Source organism: Mustelus asterias, chromosome 5 (genome assembly GCF_964213995.1).
Source record: "Mustelus asterias chromosome 5, sMusAst1.hap1.1, whole genome shotgun sequence".
NCBI lineage: Eukaryota > Metazoa > Chordata > Chondrichthyes > Carcharhiniformes > Triakidae > Mustelus > Mustelus asterias.
This window is the reverse complement of record NC_135805.1, coordinates 9,149,003-9,172,693: the sequence shown is the minus strand read 5'-3', so window position 1 is coordinate 9,172,693 and position 23,691 is coordinate 9,149,003. Positions and strand designations below refer to the sequence as shown.

General features: G+C 45.6%; 1 protein-coding gene across 1 annotated transcript in view; it reads right to left on the bottom strand.

Moving 5' to 3' along the window:
- LOC144493945 (dynein axonemal heavy chain 8-like) overlaps nucleotides 1-23,691 on the bottom strand; it is a 1,745,965-nt gene that overhangs the window by 840,642 nt on the left and 881,632 nt on the right. The window contains exons 30-31 of the mRNA XM_078213522.1: nucleotides 10,285-10,478; nucleotides 1,759-1,885 (exon numbers count right to left, since the gene is read on the bottom strand). Coding sequence (XP_078069648.1) covers nucleotides 1,759-1,885; nucleotides 10,285-10,478 — 321 coding nt within the window. The remainder of the gene's footprint in view (nucleotides 1-1,758; nucleotides 1,886-10,284; nucleotides 10,479-23,691) is intronic.

The window sequence follows — 23,691 nt, the reverse complement described above, 5'->3', positions numbered from 1 at the left end:
CTAATTAGTATTCTGTAACTTGATTTCTGTGTCTCTGTGCACTGTTTGAGAGCACATTTCCACTCCATCTGACGAAGGAGCAGCGCTCCGAAAGCTTATGGTATTTGCTACCAAATAAACCTGTTGGACTTTAACCTGGTGTTGTGAGACTTCTTACGATATATTTCCAAGTCAGGATGGCAAGTGCCTTGGAGGGGAACTTGCTGGTGGTGGTAATCCCATGTATCTGCTACCCTTGTCCTTCTAGATGGAAGTGGTCATGGGTTTTGTGGTAAACCACTGTTATGTCCTGATAACCACTGTTATGTTCTGATAACCACTGTTATGTTCTGATGACTGGACACACCCCTACCGGTGCTGCCTGAGGCTCCTCCCCTGTTCACTGGGGTATAAAGGTGGCTGCTCCTCCCCTTCGCCTCATTCTGGTCCGGTCCCTCGGTTAGAGTTTACTGTAGAGTTAGTTCCCTCTTATAGTTAATAAAAGCCTATTATTCCAGATTCCGTCTCTGGGTGTTGATAGTGCATCAGGTTTGGAAGGTGCTGTCTAAGGACCTTTGGTGAATTGCTGCAGTGCATCTTGTAGATAGTACACACTGCTGCTGCTGAGCGTTGGTGGTGGAGGGAGTAGATGTTTGTAGATGTGATGCCAATCAAGTGGGCTGCTAAGTATTTTAACTATAATTTAAAAAAAATAAAAGTTGTGCTAATTCTTTACGTTATATTCTAACTCTATTCTTAAATAAAGTTTGTTTGAATAAAAACCCTCTTGTGGGTCAATTGAATCATAGCTTGAAACATCTCATGCTCACCCTGATGCCATAATCAAAGAAGGTTGGGCTAACTTCACAATATACCTTGGAGTTTCTGACCTGGTCCCTGCTACAGTGCATATTTACTTTCAGCTACTGGTGTCCAAGGACACCCAGGTCATGTTGCGCATTCCCCTCTCTTAATCTATAGCCATTCAGATAATAATCTGTCTCCCTGTACTTGCTATCAAAGTGGATCAACTCACATTTATCCATATTATACTGCATCTGCTACGCATTTGTTCACTCACTCAACTTGTCCAAATCATACTGAAGCAACTCTGTATCCTTGTCACAGCTCACCCTCCCACCGAGTTTTATGTCATCTTCAGATTTGGAAAAATTACATTTAGTTCCTTGATCTAAATCATCAACATACAGGGTTCACCAATACCCTTTAAGAAAGGAAACCTGCTATTCTTAGCTGGGCAGCACGGGGTGGCACAGAGCCAGGGACCCAGGTTAATACCAGCCTTTGGTGACTGTCTGTGTAGAGTTTGCACGTTCTCCCTGTGTCGTCATGGGTTTCTTCTGATTGCTCCGATTTCTACCACAGTCCAAAAAATGTGTTGGTTAGGTGGATTAGCCATGGTAAATGTGTGGGGCTACAGGGATAGGAAAAGAGTGGGCCTGGGTAAGATGCTCTTTCGGAGAGTTGGTACAGACTTGATGGGTAAAATGGCTTCCTTCTTCAATGTAGACATTCTATGGCCAGAATCTCACAGTCGTTTACGCTGGTGGGATTTTCTTGTCTATGGTCTGAGTTCACATATGATTCCAGACCCACAGCTCTACAGTTCCAGGACAATTAGGATGGCCAATAAATGCTGGCTTCACCAGTGATGCCTACATCTCATGAAATTAATTTTTAAAATGTTGAAAATAGCCATTTATATGTGTGTTGAAAGAATTAAAAAGCATAGTACTGAAAATGAACGTTAGCTCTTACCGATGTTCAGTTCAATAAAATCTACTTTAATAGTGGAGCTGAATTCCTCAATCTCTTGTTTAATATTGGCATAGAACTCTAGTTCAGTTCGGAGTTCGTATAGGCTGGGATTACTATCCATGAATTTCTATGTAGAAATGATAAGAAAAAAATTATAAATTTAAATCAAACAACTAAATGTTTTGAGAGATTACACTGAAGAAACTATCATTTACTAAACATGGCTAGTATAAAAAAAGTCATCATAAGAAGTCATTAATTTACTTTTGCAGTATCAGATAATCTTCAAATTTTCACTTATGTCAATACACGAAGCATAATTTTTAAACATTTTTTAACAACAAGTTTAAAGTTCATGAGTTTTGAGCATGGATCCTAGAGTGTTTGATTTGATTTGATTTGATTTATTACTGTCACGTGTTCGCATACAGTGAAAAGTATTGTTTCTTGCGCAGTATACAGACAAAGCATACCGTTCATAGAGAAGAAAATGAGAGTGCAGAATGTAGTGTGACAGTCATAGCTAGGGTGTAGAGAAAGTTCCACTTAATACGAGTGGGTCCATTCAAAAGTCTGATGGCAGCAGGGAAGAAGCTGTTCTTGAGTCGATTGGTACGTGACCTCAGACTTTTGAATCTTTTTTCCAATGGAAGAAGGTGGAAGAGAGAATGTCCGGGGTGCGTGGGGTCCTTAATTATGCTGGCTGCTTTGCCGAGGCAGCAGGAAGTGTAGACAGAGTCAATGGATGGAAGGCTGGTTTTAGTGATGGATTGGGCTACATTCACAACCTTTTGTGGTTTGTTGCGTCTTTGGGCAGAGCAGAAAGAATGCTTTCAATGGTGCATTTGTAAAAGTTGGTGAGAGTCGTAGCTGCCATGCCAAATTTCCTTAGTCTTCTGAGAAAGTAGAGGCATTCATGGGCTTTCTTAGCTCTAGTGTCGGCATGGGAGGGGGACCAGGACAGTTTGTTGGTGATCTGTACACCTAAAAACTTGAAACTCTTGACCATTTCTACTTCGTCCCCATTGATGCAGACAGGGGCATGTGCTCCACTACGCTTCCTGAAGTCAATGACTATCTCTTTCGTTTTGTTGACATTTAGGGAGAGATTATTGTCGTCGCACAACTTAATCAGATTCTCTCTCTCTTTCCTGTACTCTGTCTCGTCATTGTTTGAGATCCGACCCACGACAGTGGCATCATCAGCAAACTTGAAAATCAAGTTCGATGGGAATTTGGCCACATAGTTATAGGTGTATAAGGCGTATAGTAAGGGGCTGAGGACACAGTCTTGTGGGGCACCAGTGTTGAGGATGATCATGGAGATGTTGTTTCCTATCCTTACTGACTGTGGTCTGTGGGAAGTTCAGGATCCAGAGGGAGGAGCTGAGCCCCAGGCCACGGTGTTTGGAGATGAGTTTTGTAGGAATAATGGTGTTAATGAAGGCTGAGCTGTAGTCGATAAATAGGAGTCTGACATAGGTGTCCTTGTTATCTAGGTGTTCCAGGGTTGAGTACAGGGCCAGGGAAATGGTGTCTGCTGTGGACCTGTTGCGGTAGTAGGCAAACTGGGTGGCTGGAATTGATTTGTGTCATGTGTAATCTTTCGTAGCACTTCATAATGATGGATGTCAGAGCCACCGGACAATAGCTGCTTGGTTTTTCTTTGTTATCGGGATGATGGTCATCTTCTTGAAGCAGATAGGGACTTCAGATTGTTTTAAAGCGAGGTTGAAGATGTCTGTGAATACCCCTGTCAGCTGACCCATGCAGGATCTGAGTGCTCGTCCAGGTACCCCATCTGGGCTGGTCACTTTCCGTGGATTGACCTTTGAGAAGGTAGTTCTGACATCTGCAATAGTGACCTCAGATACAGGTTCATTTGAGGCTTCCGGGGTGGAGGGCGTGATCTCACTGATCTCTTGCTCAGAACAGGCATAGAATGTGTTGAGCTCATTGGGGAAGGGTGCATTGGTGTCAGCAATTTTGCATGCCTTCATCTTGTAGCCTGTTATGTCCTGCAAACCTTGCCATAGTCGGCAGGGGTCCGCGTGGCTAGCCTGGGATTCGAGCTTGGTCCGGTGCTATCTTTTGGCATCTTTGATGGATCTCCTTAGATCATATCTGGCTTTCTTGCATAGGTCAGGGTTACCTGATTGGAACGCCTCTGACCTAGACTTCAGCACTCATGGACATCCCTGTTCATCCACGGTTTCTGGTTGGGAAACACGCAGACTTGCTTCTTTGGCACACAGTCTTCTACACGCTTACTAATGAAGTCAGTTACTGTAGTGTACTCAGGCTGGTCGCAGAGTTTTTAAATACTGACCAGTCTACTGATTCTAAGCAATTCCGTAGGAAATCATCCGATTCCTCAGACCAAAAATGACATTAGTGAGTCATGTTAGCAGACAGCCTTCTGGTCCACTCACTGGTGTGTATTGCACAGCTGCTTTAGTACATCAGGTGGAGGCAGGAACTTCCAAGGGAGGCAGCAGTCAGAGGGTTGCTGGATCCCTGGAAGCAGCTGCCCCCAAGCCAGATGTTGGGCCTCTGAAATAGGTTGTCCCATCACTGTTTGAGATGCAAAAGCAGCACCAAGCTTTACAGGAGGGGTTGTCAGCTATATTGAAGGAAATGCAAGGCCATCTGGATGAGTCCAAAACACTTCTTTTACAGGTGGTGGTACTAGCAATGCAAGGCACCCAGGTCAACACTGCAAAAATGGCAAGTACAGTGGAAAGCCTGGGACAAGATGACCAACAGTCAAGTTTTTAGGTGTCCAGATCACTTACAACCTGTCCTGGTCCCTCCTTGCCGATACAAGTTAAGAAAGCCCATGAATGCCTCTACTTTTTCAGAAGACTAAGGAAATTTGGCATGTCAGCTACGACTCTCACAACTTTTACAGATGCACCATGGAAAGCATTCTTTCTGGTTGTATCACAGCTTGGTATGGCTCTTGCTCTGCCCAAGACTGTAAGGAACTACAAAAGGTCGTGAATGTAGCCCAATCCATCACGCAAACCAGCCTCCCATCCATTGACTCTGTCTACACTTCCCGCTGCCTTGGCAAAGCAGCCAACATAACTAAGGACCCCAAGCACCCTAGAATTTCTTTCTTCCACCTTCTTCCGTCGGGAAAAAAATACAAAAGTCTGAGGTCACGTACCAAACGACTCAAGAACAACTTCTTCCCTGCTGCTGTCAGACCTTTGAATGGACCTACCTTGCATTAAGTTGATCTTTCTCTACACCCTAGCTATGACTGTAACACTACATTCTCCACTCTCCCATTTCCTTCTCTATGAACGGTATGCTTTGTCTGTATAGCGCGCAAGAAACAATACTTTTCACTGTATGTTAATACATGTGACGATAGTAAATCAAATCAAATCAAATCAAAAACTATCTACACACCCTTCCCTGGACTCATCATCCACCAAGTCCTTCTCTTTGGTGAATACTGATGCAAAGTACTCATTTAATACCTCGCCCATTTCCTCTGGTTCCATGCATTGATTCCTTCCCCTTTCCTTGAGTGGGCCAACCCTCTCCCTGGCTACCCTCTTGCTCTTTATATATGTATCAAAAGCCTTGGGATGTTCCTTAATCCTGCTGGCCAATTACTTTTCGTGACCCCTTTTAGCCCTCCTTACTCCTTGCTTTGTATTCCACAAATGCTTCCTTTTTCTCTTTGACGAGGCTCACAATATCTTGTTATCCAAGGTTCCCAAAACTTGCCATACTTAGAATGTGCAGTTCCTGAATTCCTATCAACTTACACTTGAAAGCATCCCATATGCCAGATGTTGATTTGCCCTCAAACATCTGCCCCCAATCTACATTCTTCAGTTCCTGCCTAATATTGTTGTCATTAGCTTTCCCCCAATTTAGCACCTTCATTTGAGGACTACACTTATCTTTATCCATCAGTACCTTAAAGCTTACTGAATTGTGGTCACTGTTCCTGAACGGCTCCCCTTCCGAAACATCGATCACCTGGCCGGGCTCATTCCCCAATACTGGGTCCAGTACGGCCCCTTCCCTAGTTGGACTATCTAGTTTCAAAATGCCCTCCTGGATACTCCTTACAAACCCTGGTCCATCCATGCCCCTGGGACAAAGTGATTCCCAGTCAATATAGTGGAAGTTAAAATCTCCCACAACAACCCTGTTACTTTTACACCTTACCAAAAACTGCCTACATATCTGTTCCTGAATCTCCCGCTGGCTATTGGGCAGCCGATAATAAACCCCCAACATTGTGATTACACCCTTCCTATTCCTGTGCTCTACCCATATTATCTCGCTGTATGAGCCCTCCAGAACCCTGGGGTGTAGTCTTTCCGATCCAGGTGATTTATCCACCTTTGGACTTTTCAGCTTCCCTAGCACCTTCTCCTTAGTGATGGCTACTACATTTACCTCTCCCCCTGACTCTCTCGAGGTTCTGGCATTTTACTAGTATCTTAGAGTCACAGAGTCATAGAGGTTTACAGCATGGAAACAGGCCCTTCGGCCCAACTTGTCCATGCCGCCCTTATTTTTTAAAACCCCTAAGTCAATCCCAATTGCCCATATTTGGCCCATATCCCCCTATACCCATCGTACCCATGTAACTATATAAATGCTTTTTAAAAGACAAAATTGTACCCGCCTCCACTGCTACCTCTGGCAGCTTGTTCCAGACACTCACCACCCTCTGTGTGAAAGAATTGCCCCTCTGGACACTTTTGTATCTCTCCCCTCTCACCTTAAACCTATGCCCTCTAGTTTTAGACTCCCCTACCTTTGGGAAAAGATATTGACTATCTAGCTGATCTGTGCCCCTCATTATTTTATAGACCTCTATAAGATCACCACTCAGCCTCCTACGCTCCAGAGAAAAAAGTCCTAGTCTATCCACCCTCTCCTTATAACTCAATCCATCAAGTCCCGGTAGCATCCTAGTAAATCTTTTCTGCACTCTTTCTAGTTTAATAATATCCTTTCCATAATAGGGTGACCAGAATTGCACACAGTATTCCAAGTGTGGCCTTACCCATGTCTTGTACAACTTCAACAAGACATTCCAACTCCTGTATTCAATGTTCTGACCGATGAAACCAAGCATGCCGAATGCCTTCTTCACCACTCTGTCCACCTGTGACTACACTTTCAAGGAGCTATGAACATGTACCCCTAGATCTCTTTGTTCTGTAACTCCCCCCAATGCCCTACCATTAACTGAGTAAGTCCTGCCCTGGTTCAATCTACCAAAATGCATCACCTCGCATTTGTCTAAATTAAACTCCATCTGCCATTCGTCAGCCCACTTGCCCAATTGATCAAGATCCCGTTGCAATTGGAGATAACCTTCTTCACTGTCCACTATGCCACCAATCTTAGTGTCATCTGCAAACTTACTAACCATGCCTCCTTTATTCTCATCCAAATCATTAATATAAATGACAAATAACAGTGGACCCAGCACTGATCCCTGAGGCACACCGCTGGTCACAGGCCTCCAGTTTGAAAAACAACCCTCTACAACCACCCTCTGGCTTCTGTCAAGAAGCCAATTTTGTATCCATTTAGATACCTCACCCTGGATTCCATGAGATTTAACCTTATGCAACAACGTACCATGCGGTACCTTGTCAAAGGCCTTGCTAAAGTCCATGTGGACAACATCAACTGCACTGCCCTCATCTCCCTTCTTGGTTACTTACCCCTTCAGAAAACACAATCTTCCACTGTGAAGATTGATACAAAATACCCATTCAGTTCCTCTGCTATTTCTTTGTCCCCATTACTCTTTCTCCAGCCTCATGTTCCAGCAGTCCAATGTCCATTCTTGCCTCTCTCTTACCTTTTTATATGTCTAAAAAAAACTCGAGCAATCTTCTTTATATTACTAGCTAGCTTACCCTCATATTTCATTTTCTCCACCCTTTTTGTTTTTTTTAGCTGTTCTCTGCCTGTTTTTAAAGGCTTCCCACTATTCCTTGCCTCATGGTATGCTCTTTCCTTTGCTTTTATGCTATCCCTACCTTCCTTTTGTCAGCCATGGTTGCCTTATCCCCCTCATAACATGCTTCCTCTTCAGGTTTTTTAAAGTTTAGTTCATTTATTATTGTCAAGAGTAGGCTTGCATTCACACTGCAATGAATTTATTGTGAAAATCCCCTAGTCACCACATTCTGGCACCAGTCAGGTACACTAAGGGAGAATTTAGCATGGCCAATTCACCTACCGTGCACATCTTTGGACTGTGGGAGGAAACCAGAGCACCTGGAGGAAACCCACGCAGGCATGGGGAGAGCATGCAAACTCCACATAGACAGTGACCCAAGCCGGGAATCGAACCTGGGTCCCTGGCGCTGTGAGGCGGCAGTGCTAACCACTGTGTGACAATGGACCTTTGCATGGTCCGTGTTCCATCCGCTATGATTTCCTGTGGTGGGCGGGATGGGAAAATTCTGCCCAAAGGCTGTGTTCAATGGGGTCCTGCAGGGAGCAATGCTGAGATCCTTACTGTTTGTAGTTTGATTTAAAGTTTGAAATAATGGTTTAAAGTTTATTTATTAGTGTCAGAAGTAGACTTACATTAACACTGCAATGAAGTTACTGTGAAAATCCCCTGGTTGCCACCCTCCGGCGCCTTCTACCTGTGACACCACTTTCAAGGAACTATGTACCTACACCCCTTGGTCTCTCTCTCTCTGTTCAACAACATTCCCCAGGGCCCTACCATTAACTGTGTAAGTCCTGCCCTGGTTTGTTGTACCAAAATTCAACATCTCCCATTTATTTAAAATAAACTCTATTTGCCATTCCTCAGCCCACTGGCCCAGTTGATCAAGATCCCATTTTAGTCTTAGATAACCGTCTTTACTGTCCACTACACCGGCATTTTTGGTACCATCTGCAAACGCATTAACCATGCCTCCTATATTCTCATCCAAATTGTTTATATTGGGACCAGTTCATGTGGAAGGTGGGACATGTACAAGACAGATAGATTGCACCTGAAAAGTTTTAAACTTTATTTTTCTTTGTCACTGTTAGGCTTACATCAACACTGCAATGAAGTTACTGTGAAAATCCCCTAGTTGCCACACTCCGGCACCTGTTCGGGTACACTGAGGGAGAATTTAGCATGGCCAATCACCTGACCAGCACGTCTTTCGGACTGTGGGAGGAAACCGAAGCACCCGGAGGAAACCCACGCAGACACGGGGAGAACATGCAAACTCCACACAGACAATGATCCAAGCCAGGAATCGAAACTTGGTCCCTGGCGCTGTGAGGCAGCAGTGCGAACCACCGTGCCAACATGCCACCCAGACTTAGACTTGAATGTGGAAAGGTTGATCAGTAAATTCGCAGATGATGAAAAAATTGATGGGGTCATAAATAGTGAGGAGGATGGCCTTACATTACAGAGAATATAAACGGGCTGGTCAGATGGGCTGATCAGTGGCAAATGGAATTCAATCCAGATAAATGTGACATGATGCACTTGAGCAAGACAAACAAGGCAAGAAAATACAGGATGAATGGCAGTTCCCTGGGAAGCACCGAGGTTCAGGGCATAGAATTTAAGAGCACAAGAGGTTATGCTGGCACTATATATAACATTGGTTAGGCCATAGTTAGAGTACTATGTGCAGTTCTGGAATTTATATTGCTTGGGATGTGATAGCACTGGAAAGGGTGCAGAGGAGATTTATCAGAATGTTACCTGGGTTGGAAAGTTTTAATTATGAAGAGAGATTGGATAGACTGGGGTTGCCAACTTTTTCTCTTGGTGTAGGGATCAATGACATAGATTTAAGTTAAGGGGCAGGAGGTTGTGTGGGGTGTGAGGAAAAATGTTTTCGCCCAAAGGGTTGTGGGAGATTTGAACTCACTGCTTGAAAGGGTGATGGAGGCAGATACCCTCATAACATTTAAGAAGTTTTAGATGTGCACTGGGCCAAGTGCTGGAAAAGGGGATTAGAATAGTTAGATGGTTTGTCTTTGATTGGGATAGATACAATGGGCTGAAGGGCCTTCTTTTTCTCTGTATGCCTCTATGGGTGGGGATTTCCGGCCATACCCCCCAAAACCAGAAAATCTGCTCGATGTCAATGGACCTTTCCATGGTCTGCCCCTCGCTTGCTATGATTCCAGTGGCGGGCAGGATGAGAAAATTTGCCCCGATGATTCTAAATGGTTTGCTATAGAGCAAGACCAGAATGGAGCAAATGTCTGAATTTTTACAAAGCCGCTTATACCCCTGATGTAGCAGTTCCTGAAAATCTATATTTACTGCATCCCTTTGTCTATCCAGTCATTTCTTCAAATAATCTATTAAATTGAGCAAACAAATTTGGTTTAAATCAATTTTCAATGCATTACTAAATGCCCACAAGATTTTTACCTTCTTCTTTCAAACACATGAAAGCCATTGTGAAATCAGTCACCAGAAATGGGAAGTAGGGAGGATCCAGAAGGGAATTCTGAAAGATGAGGGTCAGGCGTAAGTATTTACAATACCTTAATTGTTGTGTCTCTGTCTTCTAGCCACAGCATCTTAAATTTTTGGAAACGTTCTAGTGCACTGGTGATTGTGTCCCTCAATGAGTTGACAGAAGCAGACAGTATCACTATTAATTTGGTTACGTCTTTGTGTTCTGCCACGTTGTGATAAAAATTCTTCAGCTGCCTTACACTCTTACTTTCGCTAATTTCTGTTCAGGAGAACAAAGTTACATACTTAACAGTCACAAAATAGGTTCTTTGCTCGTTTACAGATAGTTAATTACTAAATTTTCAAAAAACAGTTATTTGGGGCTTTCTATCCTGTCAATGAAAGTGCAGTGGAACAGAATGAGTGACAGCCAAGTCACAATATTAGAATTTGTCTAATACTGTGGGAAAGATCATCTGCGTGTCGGGGCAATATATCAGTGCCTACAAGTGTGATTCAATGACACTCACTCTGATGACAGAAGGCTGCTTCAGTGACTGGAAGCCACTGGTGTACCACAGGGAACTGTGTTGGGTCCCCTCTTATTCGTCATTCATATAAACAACGTAGATGACTATGTTGGGGTAGGATTAGTAAGCTTGTTGATAACACAAAGATTGGATGGGTGGTTAACAGTGAGGCTGACTGTCTTGGGCTACAAGAAGATAAAAAAGGAATGGTGAAATGGGCAGATAAGTGGTAGATGGAATTTAACCCTGAAAAGTATGAGGTGATACATTTTGGAACGAGTAATTTGACAAGGAAGTATTCAATGAATGGCAGGACACTAGAAAGTTTTGTGGAACAAAGGGACTTTGGCGTGTTTGTGCACAGATCTCTGAAGGCAGAAGGGCTTGTTGGTAGGGTGGCGAAAAAGGCATATGAGACACTTGCCTTTATCAATTCAGGCATAGATTACAAAAGCAGGGGTGTTTTTGATTTGATTTGATTTATTATTGTCACATGTATTACCATACAGTGAAAGGTGTTGTTTCTTGCGCACTATGCAGAAAAAAATACCGTTCATAGAGAAGGAAACGAGAGAGTGCAGAATGTAGTGTTACAGTCATAGCTAGGGTGTAGAGAAAGATCAACTTAATGCAAGGTAGGTCCATTCAAAAGTCTGACAGCAGCAGGGAAGAAGTTGTTCTTGAGTCGGTTGGTACGTGACTTCAGACTTTTGTATCTTTTTCCCGACGGAAGAAGGTGGAAGAAAGAACGTCCGGGGTGCATGGGGTCCTTAATTATGCTGGCTGCTTTGCCGTGGCAGCGGGAAGTGTAGACAGAGTCAACGGATGGGAGGGTGGTTTGCGTGATGGATTGGGCTACATTCATGACCTTTTGTAGTTCCTTGCGGTCTTGGGCAGAATAGGAGCCATACCAAGCTGCGATACAACCAGAAAGAATGCTTTCTATGGTGCATTTGTAAAGGTTGGCGAGAGTCGTAGCTGACATGCCAAATCTCCTTAGTCTTCTGAGAAAGTAGAGGTGTTGGTGGGTTTTCTTAACTATAGTGTCGGCATGGGGGGACCAGGACAGGTTGTTGGTGATCTGGACACCTAAAAACTTGAAGCTCTCGACCCTTTCTACTTCGTCCTCATTGATGTAGACAGGGGCATGTTCTCCTTTACGCTTCCTGAAGTCGATGACAATTTCCTTTGTTTTGTTGACATTGAGGGAGAGATTATTGTTGCCGCGCCAGTTAATCAGATTCTCTATCTCATTCCTGTACTCTGTCTCGTCATTGTTTGAGATCCGACCCACTACGGTGGTGTCGTCAGCAAACTTGAAAATCGAATTGGAGGGGAATTTGGCCACACAGTCATAGGTGTATAAGGAGTACAGTAGGGGGCTGAGAACACGGCCTTGTGGGGCACCAATGTTGAGGATGATCGCGGAGGAGGTGTTGTTGCTGATCCTTACTGAAGGTGGACAAGTCCCCGGGTCCGGATGGAATGCATCCCAGGGTATTGAAAGAAATGTCAGAGGTAATAGTGGATGCGTTAGTGATTATTTATCAAAACTCGTTGCATTCTGGGGTAGTGCCGGTTGATTGGAAAACGGCTAATGTTACGCCGCTGTTTAAAAAAGGAAGGAGACAAAAGGCGGGTAACTATAGGCCGGTCAGGTTAACGTCTGTAGTAGGGAAAATGCTGGAATCCATTATTAAAGAGGAGATAGCAGGGCATCTGGATAGAAATGGTTCGATCAATCAGACGCAGCATGGATTCATGAGGGGAAAGTCGTGCTTGACGAACATGTTGGATTTTTATGAAGATGTGACTAGGGCGGTTGATGGAGGAGAACCGGTGGATGCGGTGTTTTTGGATTTCCAAAAGGCGTTTGATAAGGTGCCCCATAAAAGGCTGCTGAAGAAGATTAGGGCACACGGAGTTGGGGGTAGTGTGTTAAAGTGGATTGGGGACTGGCTATCCGACAGGAAGCAAAGAGTCGGAATAAATGGGTGTTTTTCCGGTTGGAGGAAGGTAACTAGTGGCGTGCCGCAGGGATCGGTACTCGGGCCGCAACTATTTACCATTTATATAGATGATCTGGAGGAGGGGACGGAGTGTAGGGTAACGAAGTTTGCAGACGACACAAAGATAAGTGGAAAAGTGAATCGTGTGGAGGACGGAGAAGATCTGCAGAGAGATTTGGACAGGCTGAGTGAGTGGGCGAGGATATGGCAAATGGAGTATAACGTTGAGAAATGCGAGGTTATACACTTTGGAGGAAATAAGAACAAATGGGATTACTATCTCAATGGAAACAAATTAAAACATGCTACCGTGCAAAGGGACCTGGGGGTCCTTGTGCATGAGACGCAAAAGCCCAGTCTGCAGGTACAACAGGTGATCAAGAAGGCAAATGGGATGTTGGCCTATATTGCGAAGGGGATAGAATATAAAAGCAGGGATGTCTTGATGCACCTGTACAGGGCATTGGTGAGGCCGCAGCTGGAATACTGTGTGCAGTGTTGGTCCCCTTATATGAGGAGGGATATATTGGCATTGGAGGGAGTGCAGAGAAGGTTCACCAGGTTGATACCGGAGATGAGGGGTTTGGATTATGAGGAGAGGCTGAGGAGATTGGGTTTGTACTCGTTGGAGTTTAGAAGGATGAGGGGGGATCTTATGGAGACTTATAAGATAATGCGGGGGCTGGATAGGGTGGAGGCGGAGAGATTCTTTCCACTTAGTAAGGAAGTTAAAACTAGAGGACACAGCCTCAAAATAAAGGGGGGTCGGTTTAAGACAGAATTGAGGAGGAACTTCTTCTCCCAGAGGGTGGTGAATCTCTGGAATTCTCTGCCCGCTGAGGTGGTGGAGGCTACCTCGCTGAATATGCTTAAAGCGCGGATGGATGGATTCCTGATCGGTAAGGGAATTAAGGGTTATGGGGATCAGGCGGGTAAGTGGTACTGATCCACGTCAGAGCAGCCATGATCTTATTGAATGGCGGGGCAGGCTCGAGGGGCTAGATGGCCTACTCCTGCTCCTATTTCTTATGTTCTTATGATTGTGGTCTGTGAGTTAGGAAGTTCAGGATTCAGTCGTAGAGGGAAGTGCCAAGGCCCAGGCCATGGAATTTGGAGATGAGTTTCGTGGGAATAATAGTGTTGAAGGCTGAGCTGTCGTCAATAAATAAGAGTCTGACATAGGTGTCCTTGTTATCTGAGTGTTCTAGGGTTGAGTGCAGGGCCGGGGGATGGTGTCTGCAGTGGACCTGTTGTGGCGGTAGGCAATCTGTAGTGGATCCAGGTACAGTAAGAAGTCTCACAACACCAGGTTAAAGTCCAACAGGTTTATTTGTTAGCAAATACCATAAGCTTTCGGAGCGCTGCCCCTTCGTCAGATGGAGTGGATCCAGGTAGTCAGGGAGGCAGCAAAAGATTTGTGCCATGACTAGCCTTTCGAAGCACTTCATAATGATGGATGTCAGAGCCATCGGCCGATAGTCATTAAGGCACGCTGCTTGGTTTTTCTTAGGTACCGGGATGATGATCACCTTCTTGAATCAGATAGGGACCTCAGATTATTGTAAAGAGTGGTTGAAGATGTCTGTGAATACCCCCGCCAGCTAATCTGCACAGGATCTGAGTGCTCGTCCGGGTACCCTATCCGGGCCAGTCGCTTTCCATGGGTTGACCTTCGAGAAGGCTGCTCTGACATCTGCAATGGTGATCCCAGATATAGGTTCATCCAGGACTTCCAGGGTAGAGGCCATGTTCTCGCTGACCTCTTGCTCAAAAATGCATTGAGCTCATCAGGGAGGGGTGCGTTGGAGACGGTGATTTTACATGCCTTCATCTTGAAGCCTGTTATGTCTTGCAGACCTTGCCATAGTCGGCGGGGGTCGGTGTGGCTAGCCTGGGACTCTAGCTTGGTCCAGTACTGTCTTTTGGCATCTTTGATGGACCTCCTGAGATCGTATCTGGCTTTCTTGTACAGGTCAGTGTCGCCTGACTTGAACGCCTCAGACCTGGACTTCAGCAAGCAGTGGATATCCCTGTTCATCCATCGTTTCTGGTTGGGGAACACACGGATTTGCTTCTTTGGCACACAGTCTTCTACACACTTACTGATGAAGTCAGTTACTGTAGTGGTGCACTCATTCAGGTTGTTTGCAGAGTTTTTAAATACTGACCAGTCCACTGACTCCAAGCAGCCCCATAGGAACATAGAACATAGAACATTACAGCGCAGTACAGGCCCTTCGGCCCTCGATGTTGCGCCGACCAATGGAACCAATCTAAAGCCCCTCTAATCTACACTATTCCAATATCATCCATATGTTTATCCAATAACCACTTGAATGCTCTTAATGTTGACGAGTCCACTACTGCTGCAGGCAGGGCATTCCACGCCCTTACTACTCTCTGAGTAAAGAACCTACCTCTAACATCTGTCCTATATCTCTCACCCCTCAATTTAAAGCTATGTCCCCTCGTGCTAGCCATCACCATCCGAGGAAAAAGGCTCTCACTATCCACCCTATCTAATCCTCTGATCATCTTGTATGCCTCTATTAAGTCACCTCTTAACCTTCTTCTCTCTAACAAAAACAACCTCAAGTCCCTCAGCCTTTCCTCATACGATTTTCCCACCATACCAGGCAACATCCTGGTAAATCTCCTCTGCACCCTTTCCAACACTTCCACATCTTTCCTATAATACGGCGACCAGAACTGGACGCAATACTCCAAATGCGGCCGCACCAGAGTTTTGTACAGTTGCAGCATGACCTCCTGGCTCCTAAACTCAATCCCTCTACCAATAAAAGCTAACACACCGATTCCTCAGACCAACGTTGCATGACTTTCTTTGATGGATTCTCCCGCTTCAGTTGGAGCTGTATAGATCTTTGGTGAGACCACAGCCGAAGAACTGTGTACAGTTCTGGTTGCCACATTATAGGAAGGATGCGATTGCACTGGAGAGGGTACAGAGGAGATTCACCAGGATGCTGCCTGGGATGGAACATTTAAGTTATGAAGAGATATTGGATAGGCTTAGGTTGTTTTTGTTGGAGCAGAGAAGATTGAGGGCTGACTTAATCGAGGTGTATAAGATTATGAGGGCCATGGGCAGAGTGGATAAAGAGCAGCTGTTTTCCTTAGTTGAAGGATCAGTCATGAGGGGACATAGGTTGAAGGTGAGGGGCAGAAGGTTTAGGGGGGATGTGAAGAGAAACGTTTTTATCCAGAGGGTGGTGGTGGTATGGAATGCGCTGCCAGGGAGGGTGGTAGATGTGAGTTGCCTGACATCCGTAAAAAAGTACCTGGATGAGCACTTGGCACGTCATAATATTCAAGGCTATGGGCCAATGCTAGCAGATGGGATTAGGTGGGAGATCAGGTGTTTCTGATGTGTTGGTGTAGACTCGCTGGGCCGAAGGGCCTCTTCTGCACGATATGATTCCATGATTAATCAGCAGAAAGTGGACAGTCCTTATGGCCCTTGGTATCTAATGCTGTCTCCATCCACAACCTTCCATTTCAGGTTTTTGGACTTTAAGCAGACATGTTCTCAAATGTTAGTTTTTTTTATTGATATTATTATTTGAGAATGGACAGTATTTTGTTCTGCTCATTGCTTTAAAATCCTGTTACCATTCTGCAATCTAAAATCTACCATTTTATATATATAGCCTCTGTCAGGCCTGGGCAAAGGGGTTGAGAGGGGAGGGACAGCACCCCCAAGCATTGAACTCCAACGAAACAGTTTGAGGCTTAGCCCACAAGCATTGAACTCTAATAAAAGAGTTGGAATCTTAGCCCCCAAGAATTGAACTCCAAGGCAGCACTCATGACTCCACAACAGATGTACTATAGATGTTGACCCCAACGAAAAACGTTATGTTGAATGTGCTCATCAGTCACCATGTTCAGGACACGATGGGTGGCAACCTCTCGGCCGATATGTCAAGGAACCAACTGGCGACTAGGCCATCCTAGACTGGATATTGTGTGATGAGAGAGGATCAATAGCAACCTTGTGGTGTGAGATCCTTTGGGGAAGAGTGACCATAGTATGGTAGAATTTTTCATTAAAATGGAGAATAACACAGCTAAGTCTGAGACTAGGGTCCTGAACTTAAGGAAAGCTAACTTTGATGGTGTGAGACATGCATTGGCTAGGATAAGCTGGCAAAGGATACTTAAGGGGTTGACAGTGCATAGGCAATGGCAGACATTTAAGGAACACATCGATGAACTTCAACAACTGCACATCCCTGTCGGGCATAAGAGTAAAACGAGGAAGGTGGCTCATCCATGGCTAACAAGCAAAATCAGGGATAGTGTTAAAGCCAAAGAGGAGGCATATAAATTGGCCAGAAAAAGCAGCAAAGCAGAGGACTGGGAGAAATTTAAGATCCAGCAGAGGGGGACAAAGGGTTTAATTCAGAAGGGGATAACAGAATACGAGAGTAGGCTTGCAAAAAACATAAAAACTGACTGTAAAAGCTTCTATAGGTATGTGAACAGAAAAAGACTGGTGAACACAAATGTAGGTCCCTTACAATTAGAATCAGATGAATTAATAATGAGCAACAAAGAGATGGCAGACCAGCTGAACAAATGCTTTGGGTCTGTCTTCATTAGGAAGACATAAATTACCTTCCAGCAATACTAGGGTACAGAGGATTAAAGTTTTTTAAAGTTTATTTATAAGTCACAAGTAAGGCTTACATTAATACTGTGAAATTCCCCCTAGTCTCCACAGTCCGGCGCCTGTTCAGGTAAATGCACCTAACCAGCATGTCTTTCAGAATGTGGGAGGAAATCAGAGCACCTGGAGGAAACCCACGCAGATACTGTGTGCAAACTCCACACAGACAGTGACCCAAGCCAGGAATCGAACCCGAGTCCCTGGCACTGTGAGGCAGCAATGCAAACCACTGTGCTACTGTGCCATCCCCTATTTAGCATGAAGGAGGAACTGAAGGAAATCCTTATTAGTCAGGAAATTGTAGTGGGGAAATTGCTGGGATTAAAACCCAATAAGTCCCCAGGGCCTGATGCTCTGCATCCCAGAGTACTCCAGGAAGTGGCCCCAGAAATAGTGGATGCATTGCTGATCATTTTCCAGCATTCTATCGACTCTGGAAGAGTTCCAATGGATTGGAGGGTAGCTACTGTAACCCTAATTTTTAAAAAAGGAGGGAAGAAAGAAAATGGGAAATTTTAGTCTGGTTAGCATGACACCGGTAGTGGGGAAAACGCTAGAGTCAATTATTAAGGATGTAATAACGGAGCATTTGGAAAGTGGTGACAGGATCGGTCCAAGTCAGCATGGATTCACGAAAGGGAAATCATGCTTGACAAATCTTCTGGAATTTTTTGAGGATGTAACTCTTGCAACTCGGCCAACGTTGTCTACCTGATACGCTGCAGGAAAGGATGTCCAGAGGCATGATACATTGGGGAAACCATGCAGACGCTACGACAACGGGTGAATGAACACCGCTCGACAATCACCAGGCAAGACTGTTCTCTTCCTGTGGGGGAACACTTCAGCAGTCACGAGCATTCAGCCTCTGATCTTCAGGTAAGCGTTCTCCAAGGCGGCCTTCACGACACACGACAACGCAGAATCGCTGAGCAGAAACTGGTAGCCAAGCTCCGCACACTTGAGGACGGCCTCAACTGGGATCTTGGGTTCATGTCACACTATCAGTAACCCCCATGACTTGCCTGGACTTGCAAAATCTCACTAACTTTCCTGTCTGGAAACAATACACATCTTTTTAACCGGTGCCTAATGCTCTCTCCACTCACATTGTCTGTACCTTTAAGACTTGATTACCTGTAAAGACTCACATTCCAATCATTATTCATGTAAATTGAGTTTGTGCCTTTGTGCCCTGTTTGTGATCAGAACTCCCACCCACCTGACGAAGGAACAGCATTCCGAAAGCTAGTGGCTTTTGCTACCAAATAAACCTGTTGAACTTTAACCTGGTGTTGTTAGACTTCTTACTGTATTCTCACACTGCACAAGGATGGAGTGCCTAGTTTGCATGGGTGATTGTGGAGCATGGCGCCATGACATGATACGCTATGTCGAGGTGTATCCCCAGGTTCCACAGCTGAGGTTGAGGCGGTCTACTGACTTCCACAACCTGTGGCCTGAGTTGACCTTAGCTGACGTCCCTCAGGGGACGTCAGCCCTGTTTGAGAGCACATTTCCACTCCATCTGATGAAGGAGCAGCGCTCCGAAAGCTAATGGTATTTGCTACCAAATAAACCTGTTGGACTTTAACCTGGTGTTAGAACATAGAACAGTACAGCACAGAACAGGCCCTTCGGCCCACGATGTTGTTGTTAAAACTCTTACTGTGTCCCTCAGGGGGACCAGGACCTGGACGGTTCAGGTGTGCTTTCAGGCAACCGAGAAGTTTGCCCTCCTCAGTGTCAGGGGCTGGAGGTGTGTCACTCACAGGAAGCAAGGTTTCAGATGGGCTGGAAAAACTGAGGGTCCCCTGGCTGGAGGACCGTGGGTTGTTCACCCGCTGCCGCTTCCCTTCAGATTCCCACGGGATGGAGAAGCAGCTGGACTGAGATCCAGAAATGCCTCTGTCCTTCGGCGCTGACACTCGTGAATTGCCGCTAGTGCCTTCATCATGCAGTCGAAGCCCGGCACCATGCAGCTCATGCCCTCTGACATGCAGGTCATGAGCTGAACCATGGTGCAGACATCTCCTGCCATGGAATGTACATCTTGCACCAAGGTCTGCACTGTGAATGCCACCCTCGCAGTGTTGGCCTTGCTGCACTAAAGTGATGGTACCATCTCTTTGGATAACAGGCGATGGATCTCCTCCAGTCGGCCTTGCAATCCGAGAAGGGATGCTGTTATTCTTTCCTGACGTTCACAACTTTGCCTTTGCAGCTTCAGAGGCTATGGAATAACAGGACCCAGAGGCATATCATGGGCCAGGGGCTCAGCAGAGTCCTGGGCACTGGCATCCCTCTGAATGCTAGATCTCTAGGATGTTCCTGCCTCTGCCTGCTGTGCATCTTCAGCTTTGAGTGACCCAGAAGCCTGTCTACTTAGTGATTCTGTCAACATGTGAGTATCTGTGCAGGTGGCGGATGTGGGTGGCAGCTGTGACACCTCTTCAGAGGTGGGGTTGGAGAATTCCCCTTGAAGCTGCTGGAGTCCAGTTGTCCAGGGGGCATGAGGATGGTCTTGCCTGCTCCATTAGTCAGCCTACAAGAGACGGGAGAGGGCATCAGTGTGTAACAAGGGATATGGATGGGACATTACTTATTCTCTTGAGAGTTAATGAATGACAGCATATGTCAGGGATTCTCACATTTATCTGCTGTCCTCACGTCACCAGCAGTGCAAGCTCTGGCATTACTCCAGATGGTTGTGCCCACTCGCGCTTGTTGTGTTGAATTTGTCCTGCAATGACACAGAAAGGGAGACTGTAGGTGGGAGTGTTGAAATTTAAGATGGTGATGGGGTATGGCCGACGTGGGGCTTGAGTGGGTACTGGAGTGTGAGGATCATCGCAATTAATGGGGGGTATGTGGTGATTGTGGAAGGGAGGGTAGGGACCTGATGCCTGTTGTTGGCAAAGGCCAAGGTGACTGAGTGAGAGAAAGATTTGGGGGTGCGAGGAGAGTCTGAGGGGGGTCCTTAGAGAGACTGGCGGTGGACTTATCCAAGTTGAGCGAAGAAAATCATTCATCTTCTTCCAATACTGCTGCCCCATTGTCTTCTGAAATGCACTTGCACTCATCAGGGCGGCTACTGCATTCCAGGCAGGGATGGTGACCCTGCTGGAAGGCAGTCCCCTGGAGCGGGGAGGTAGAATCCAAAGATGTGCAGGTTACGTAGATTGGCCAACCTAAATTGTCTTAATGGCAGTGGGACTAGCAGGGTAAATATGTGGGGTTACGGGGATAGAGCCTGGATGGGATTGTTGCCAGTGTAGGCTTGATGGGCTGAATGGCCTCCTTCTGCATGGTAGGGATTCTATGATCCTATGATAGAGTGTGTCCTGCCTCTGCTCCACTCCAACCAGCATCTTGGTGAGGGCCCACTTTGAAAAGTGAGGCGCGGGCTTCTTGGCTGCCATCTCCTACAGTCAATGTGGAACGGGTGGTGGGGAGCCATTTATATCAAGTTCCTAGTGCTTTCAGCAGTTAAGTTGTTGTGGGGCAGGTGAGTCAGATGGAACACTCCACAAGTGTGACATGATAGTTGTGGGCTTAAAAATTATTCCTAATGAGGCAAAAGATTCAATCCGAAAACATGATGACGCCTTGGCGGGAAATACTCTGTTTTTTGCGCCGGCACTAACACTGCCATTTTTGGGTAAGATTTTGCCCATTGATATAAATTGTAAAAAGTTGAGATCCACCACAGAGCCGTGTGAGACTCCACTCGTCACAGCCTATCATTTATGCACACATTCTTTGGGGGGACTTTTCAGCCCCCATTTTCATCAGGCTGGATTGACAAGGAGAGTGAAAAAACCCGCAAGAGACCCAAGTCACACTTCACGATGATGTAACAATATGATGCGATTGACCCCAGTCCCTCCAGAAGTGACATAATGGGAACCCTAACAGTTAGAATAAATTTACATCTGATTATCAGGTTTCTGGGACTGGTGTTGGGGTCGGCAGCTTCAAGGCCATTTCTGCCGCCCACTGCGACACTGACGAAAAATGGGAAAATCCCACCCAATCAATTTGAGCATTTACTTTTTGCAATAACCTTTGATATGGCATCTTATCAAATATTTTCTGGAAATAAAAGTACTGCACATTTACAGGCTTTATTCACAGCACGTGTTATTCCTTAAAAGAACACCAATAAATTGGTTAAACATGATTTCCCTTCATAAAATCATGCAGACTCTCCTGATTACCTTGAGTTCCTCTGAGTGTTCAGATTTTATGACCAATTTATGACCAATTCTAACAATGAAGGAGGGGAGGGGTGGAGGAAAGAGAGGAGAAGCTGGGGAAAGAAGGAAGGGGGCAAAAAGGAGGAATGGAAAGAATAGAGATAAGAAGAGGGAGAAGAATAAAAGCATTTTGGGGAGTGAAATAGAAGATGTGGTGGGACTAAGGAGAGAGAAAGGAGGGTGGGAGAGAGAGAACAAAGAACAGTACAGCACAGGAAACAGGCCCTTCGGCCCTCCAGGCCTGTGCCGCTCATTGGTCCAACTAGACCATTCGTTTGTATCCCTCCATTCCCAGACTGCTCATGTGACTATCCAGGTAAGTCTTAAACGATGCCAGCGTGTCTGCCTCCACCACCCTACTTGGCAGCGCATTCCAGGCCCCCACCATTCTCTGTGTAAAAAACGTCCCTCTGATATCTGAGTCATACCTCGCCCCTCTCACCTTGAGCCCGTGACCCCTCGTGATCGTCACCACCGACCTGGGAAAAAGCTTCCCACTGTTCATCCTATCTATACCCTTCATAATTTTGTACACCTCTATTAGGTCTCCCCTCATTCTCCGTCTTTCCAGGGAGAACAAGCCCAGTTTACCCAATCTCTCCTCATAGCTAAGACCCTCCATACCAGGCAACATCCTGGTAAACCTTCTCTGCACTCTCTCTAAAGCCTCCACGTCCTTCTGGTAGTGCGACGACCAGAACTGGATGCAGTACTCCAAATGTGGCCGAACCAGCGTTCTATATAGCTGCAACATCAGACTCCAGCTTTTATACTCCATACCCCGTCCTATAAAGGCAAGCATACCATATGGCTTCTTCACCACCTTCTCCACCTGTGCTGCCACCTTCAAGGATTTGTGGACTTGCACACCTTGGTCCCTCTGTGTTTCTATACTCTTGATGGCTCTGCCATTTATTGTATAACTCCCCCCTACATTAGTTCTTCCAAAATGAATCACTTCGCATTTATCTGGATTAAGTTCCATCTGCCATTTCTCCGTCCAATTTTCCAGCCTATCTATATCCTGCTGTATTGTCCGACAATGTTCATCGCTATCCGCAAGTCCAGCCATCTTCGTGTCATCCGCAAACTTGCTGATTACACCAGTTACACCTTCTTCCAAATCATTTATATATATCACAAATAGCAGAGGTCCCAGTACAGAGCCCTGTGGACCACCACTGGTCACAGATCTCCAGCCGGAAAAAGGGCCTTCGACTGCTACCCTCTGTCTCCTGTGGCCAGGCCAGTTTTCTACCCATCTAGCCACCTCTCCTTGCATCCCATGAGCCTTAACCTTCTTAACCAACCTGCCATGAGGGACTTTGTCAAATGCCTTACTGAAATCCATATAGACGACATCCACGGCCCTTCCTTCATCAACCGTTTTTGTCACTTCCTCAAAAACCTCCACCAACTTTGTAAGGCACGACCTCCCTCTTACAAAACCATGCTGTCTGTCACTAATGAGATTGTTCCGTTCTAAATGCGCATACAACCTGTCTCTAAGAATCCTCTCCAACAACTTCCCTACCACTGACGTGGGAAGTTGAGGGTTATGATTCATAGATGCTGACAGCACAGAAGAAGGCTATTGAGCCCATCATGCCCACGCCAGTCAATAAAGATCTAACTACACTAATTCTGTTTTCTTGCACTTGGCCCATAGCTCTGGAGGCTATGGCAGCACAAGTGAATATCTAAATACTTCTTAAATTTTCCAAGAGTTGACTCAACCACTCTTTCAGGCAGTGAGTTCCAGACTCCCACCTGTTGGGAATGGGTTAACAGTTACCTTCCACTTCAGTCGTAAATTGGATGTTGATCATTTAATAGAAGTCACTGGGATAAATAAAGAGGTTACAAGTGGCACTGGGTGCTGGAGATGTGTATGTAGAGTTGAATCAGAAAATAAAGGGTGTTTATGAATAAGCAGGACTTGCGTTTCCTTTACTGTGCTGCAACTAAGAGGCTCAAACACCACCACTCTCTGGATGAAAAG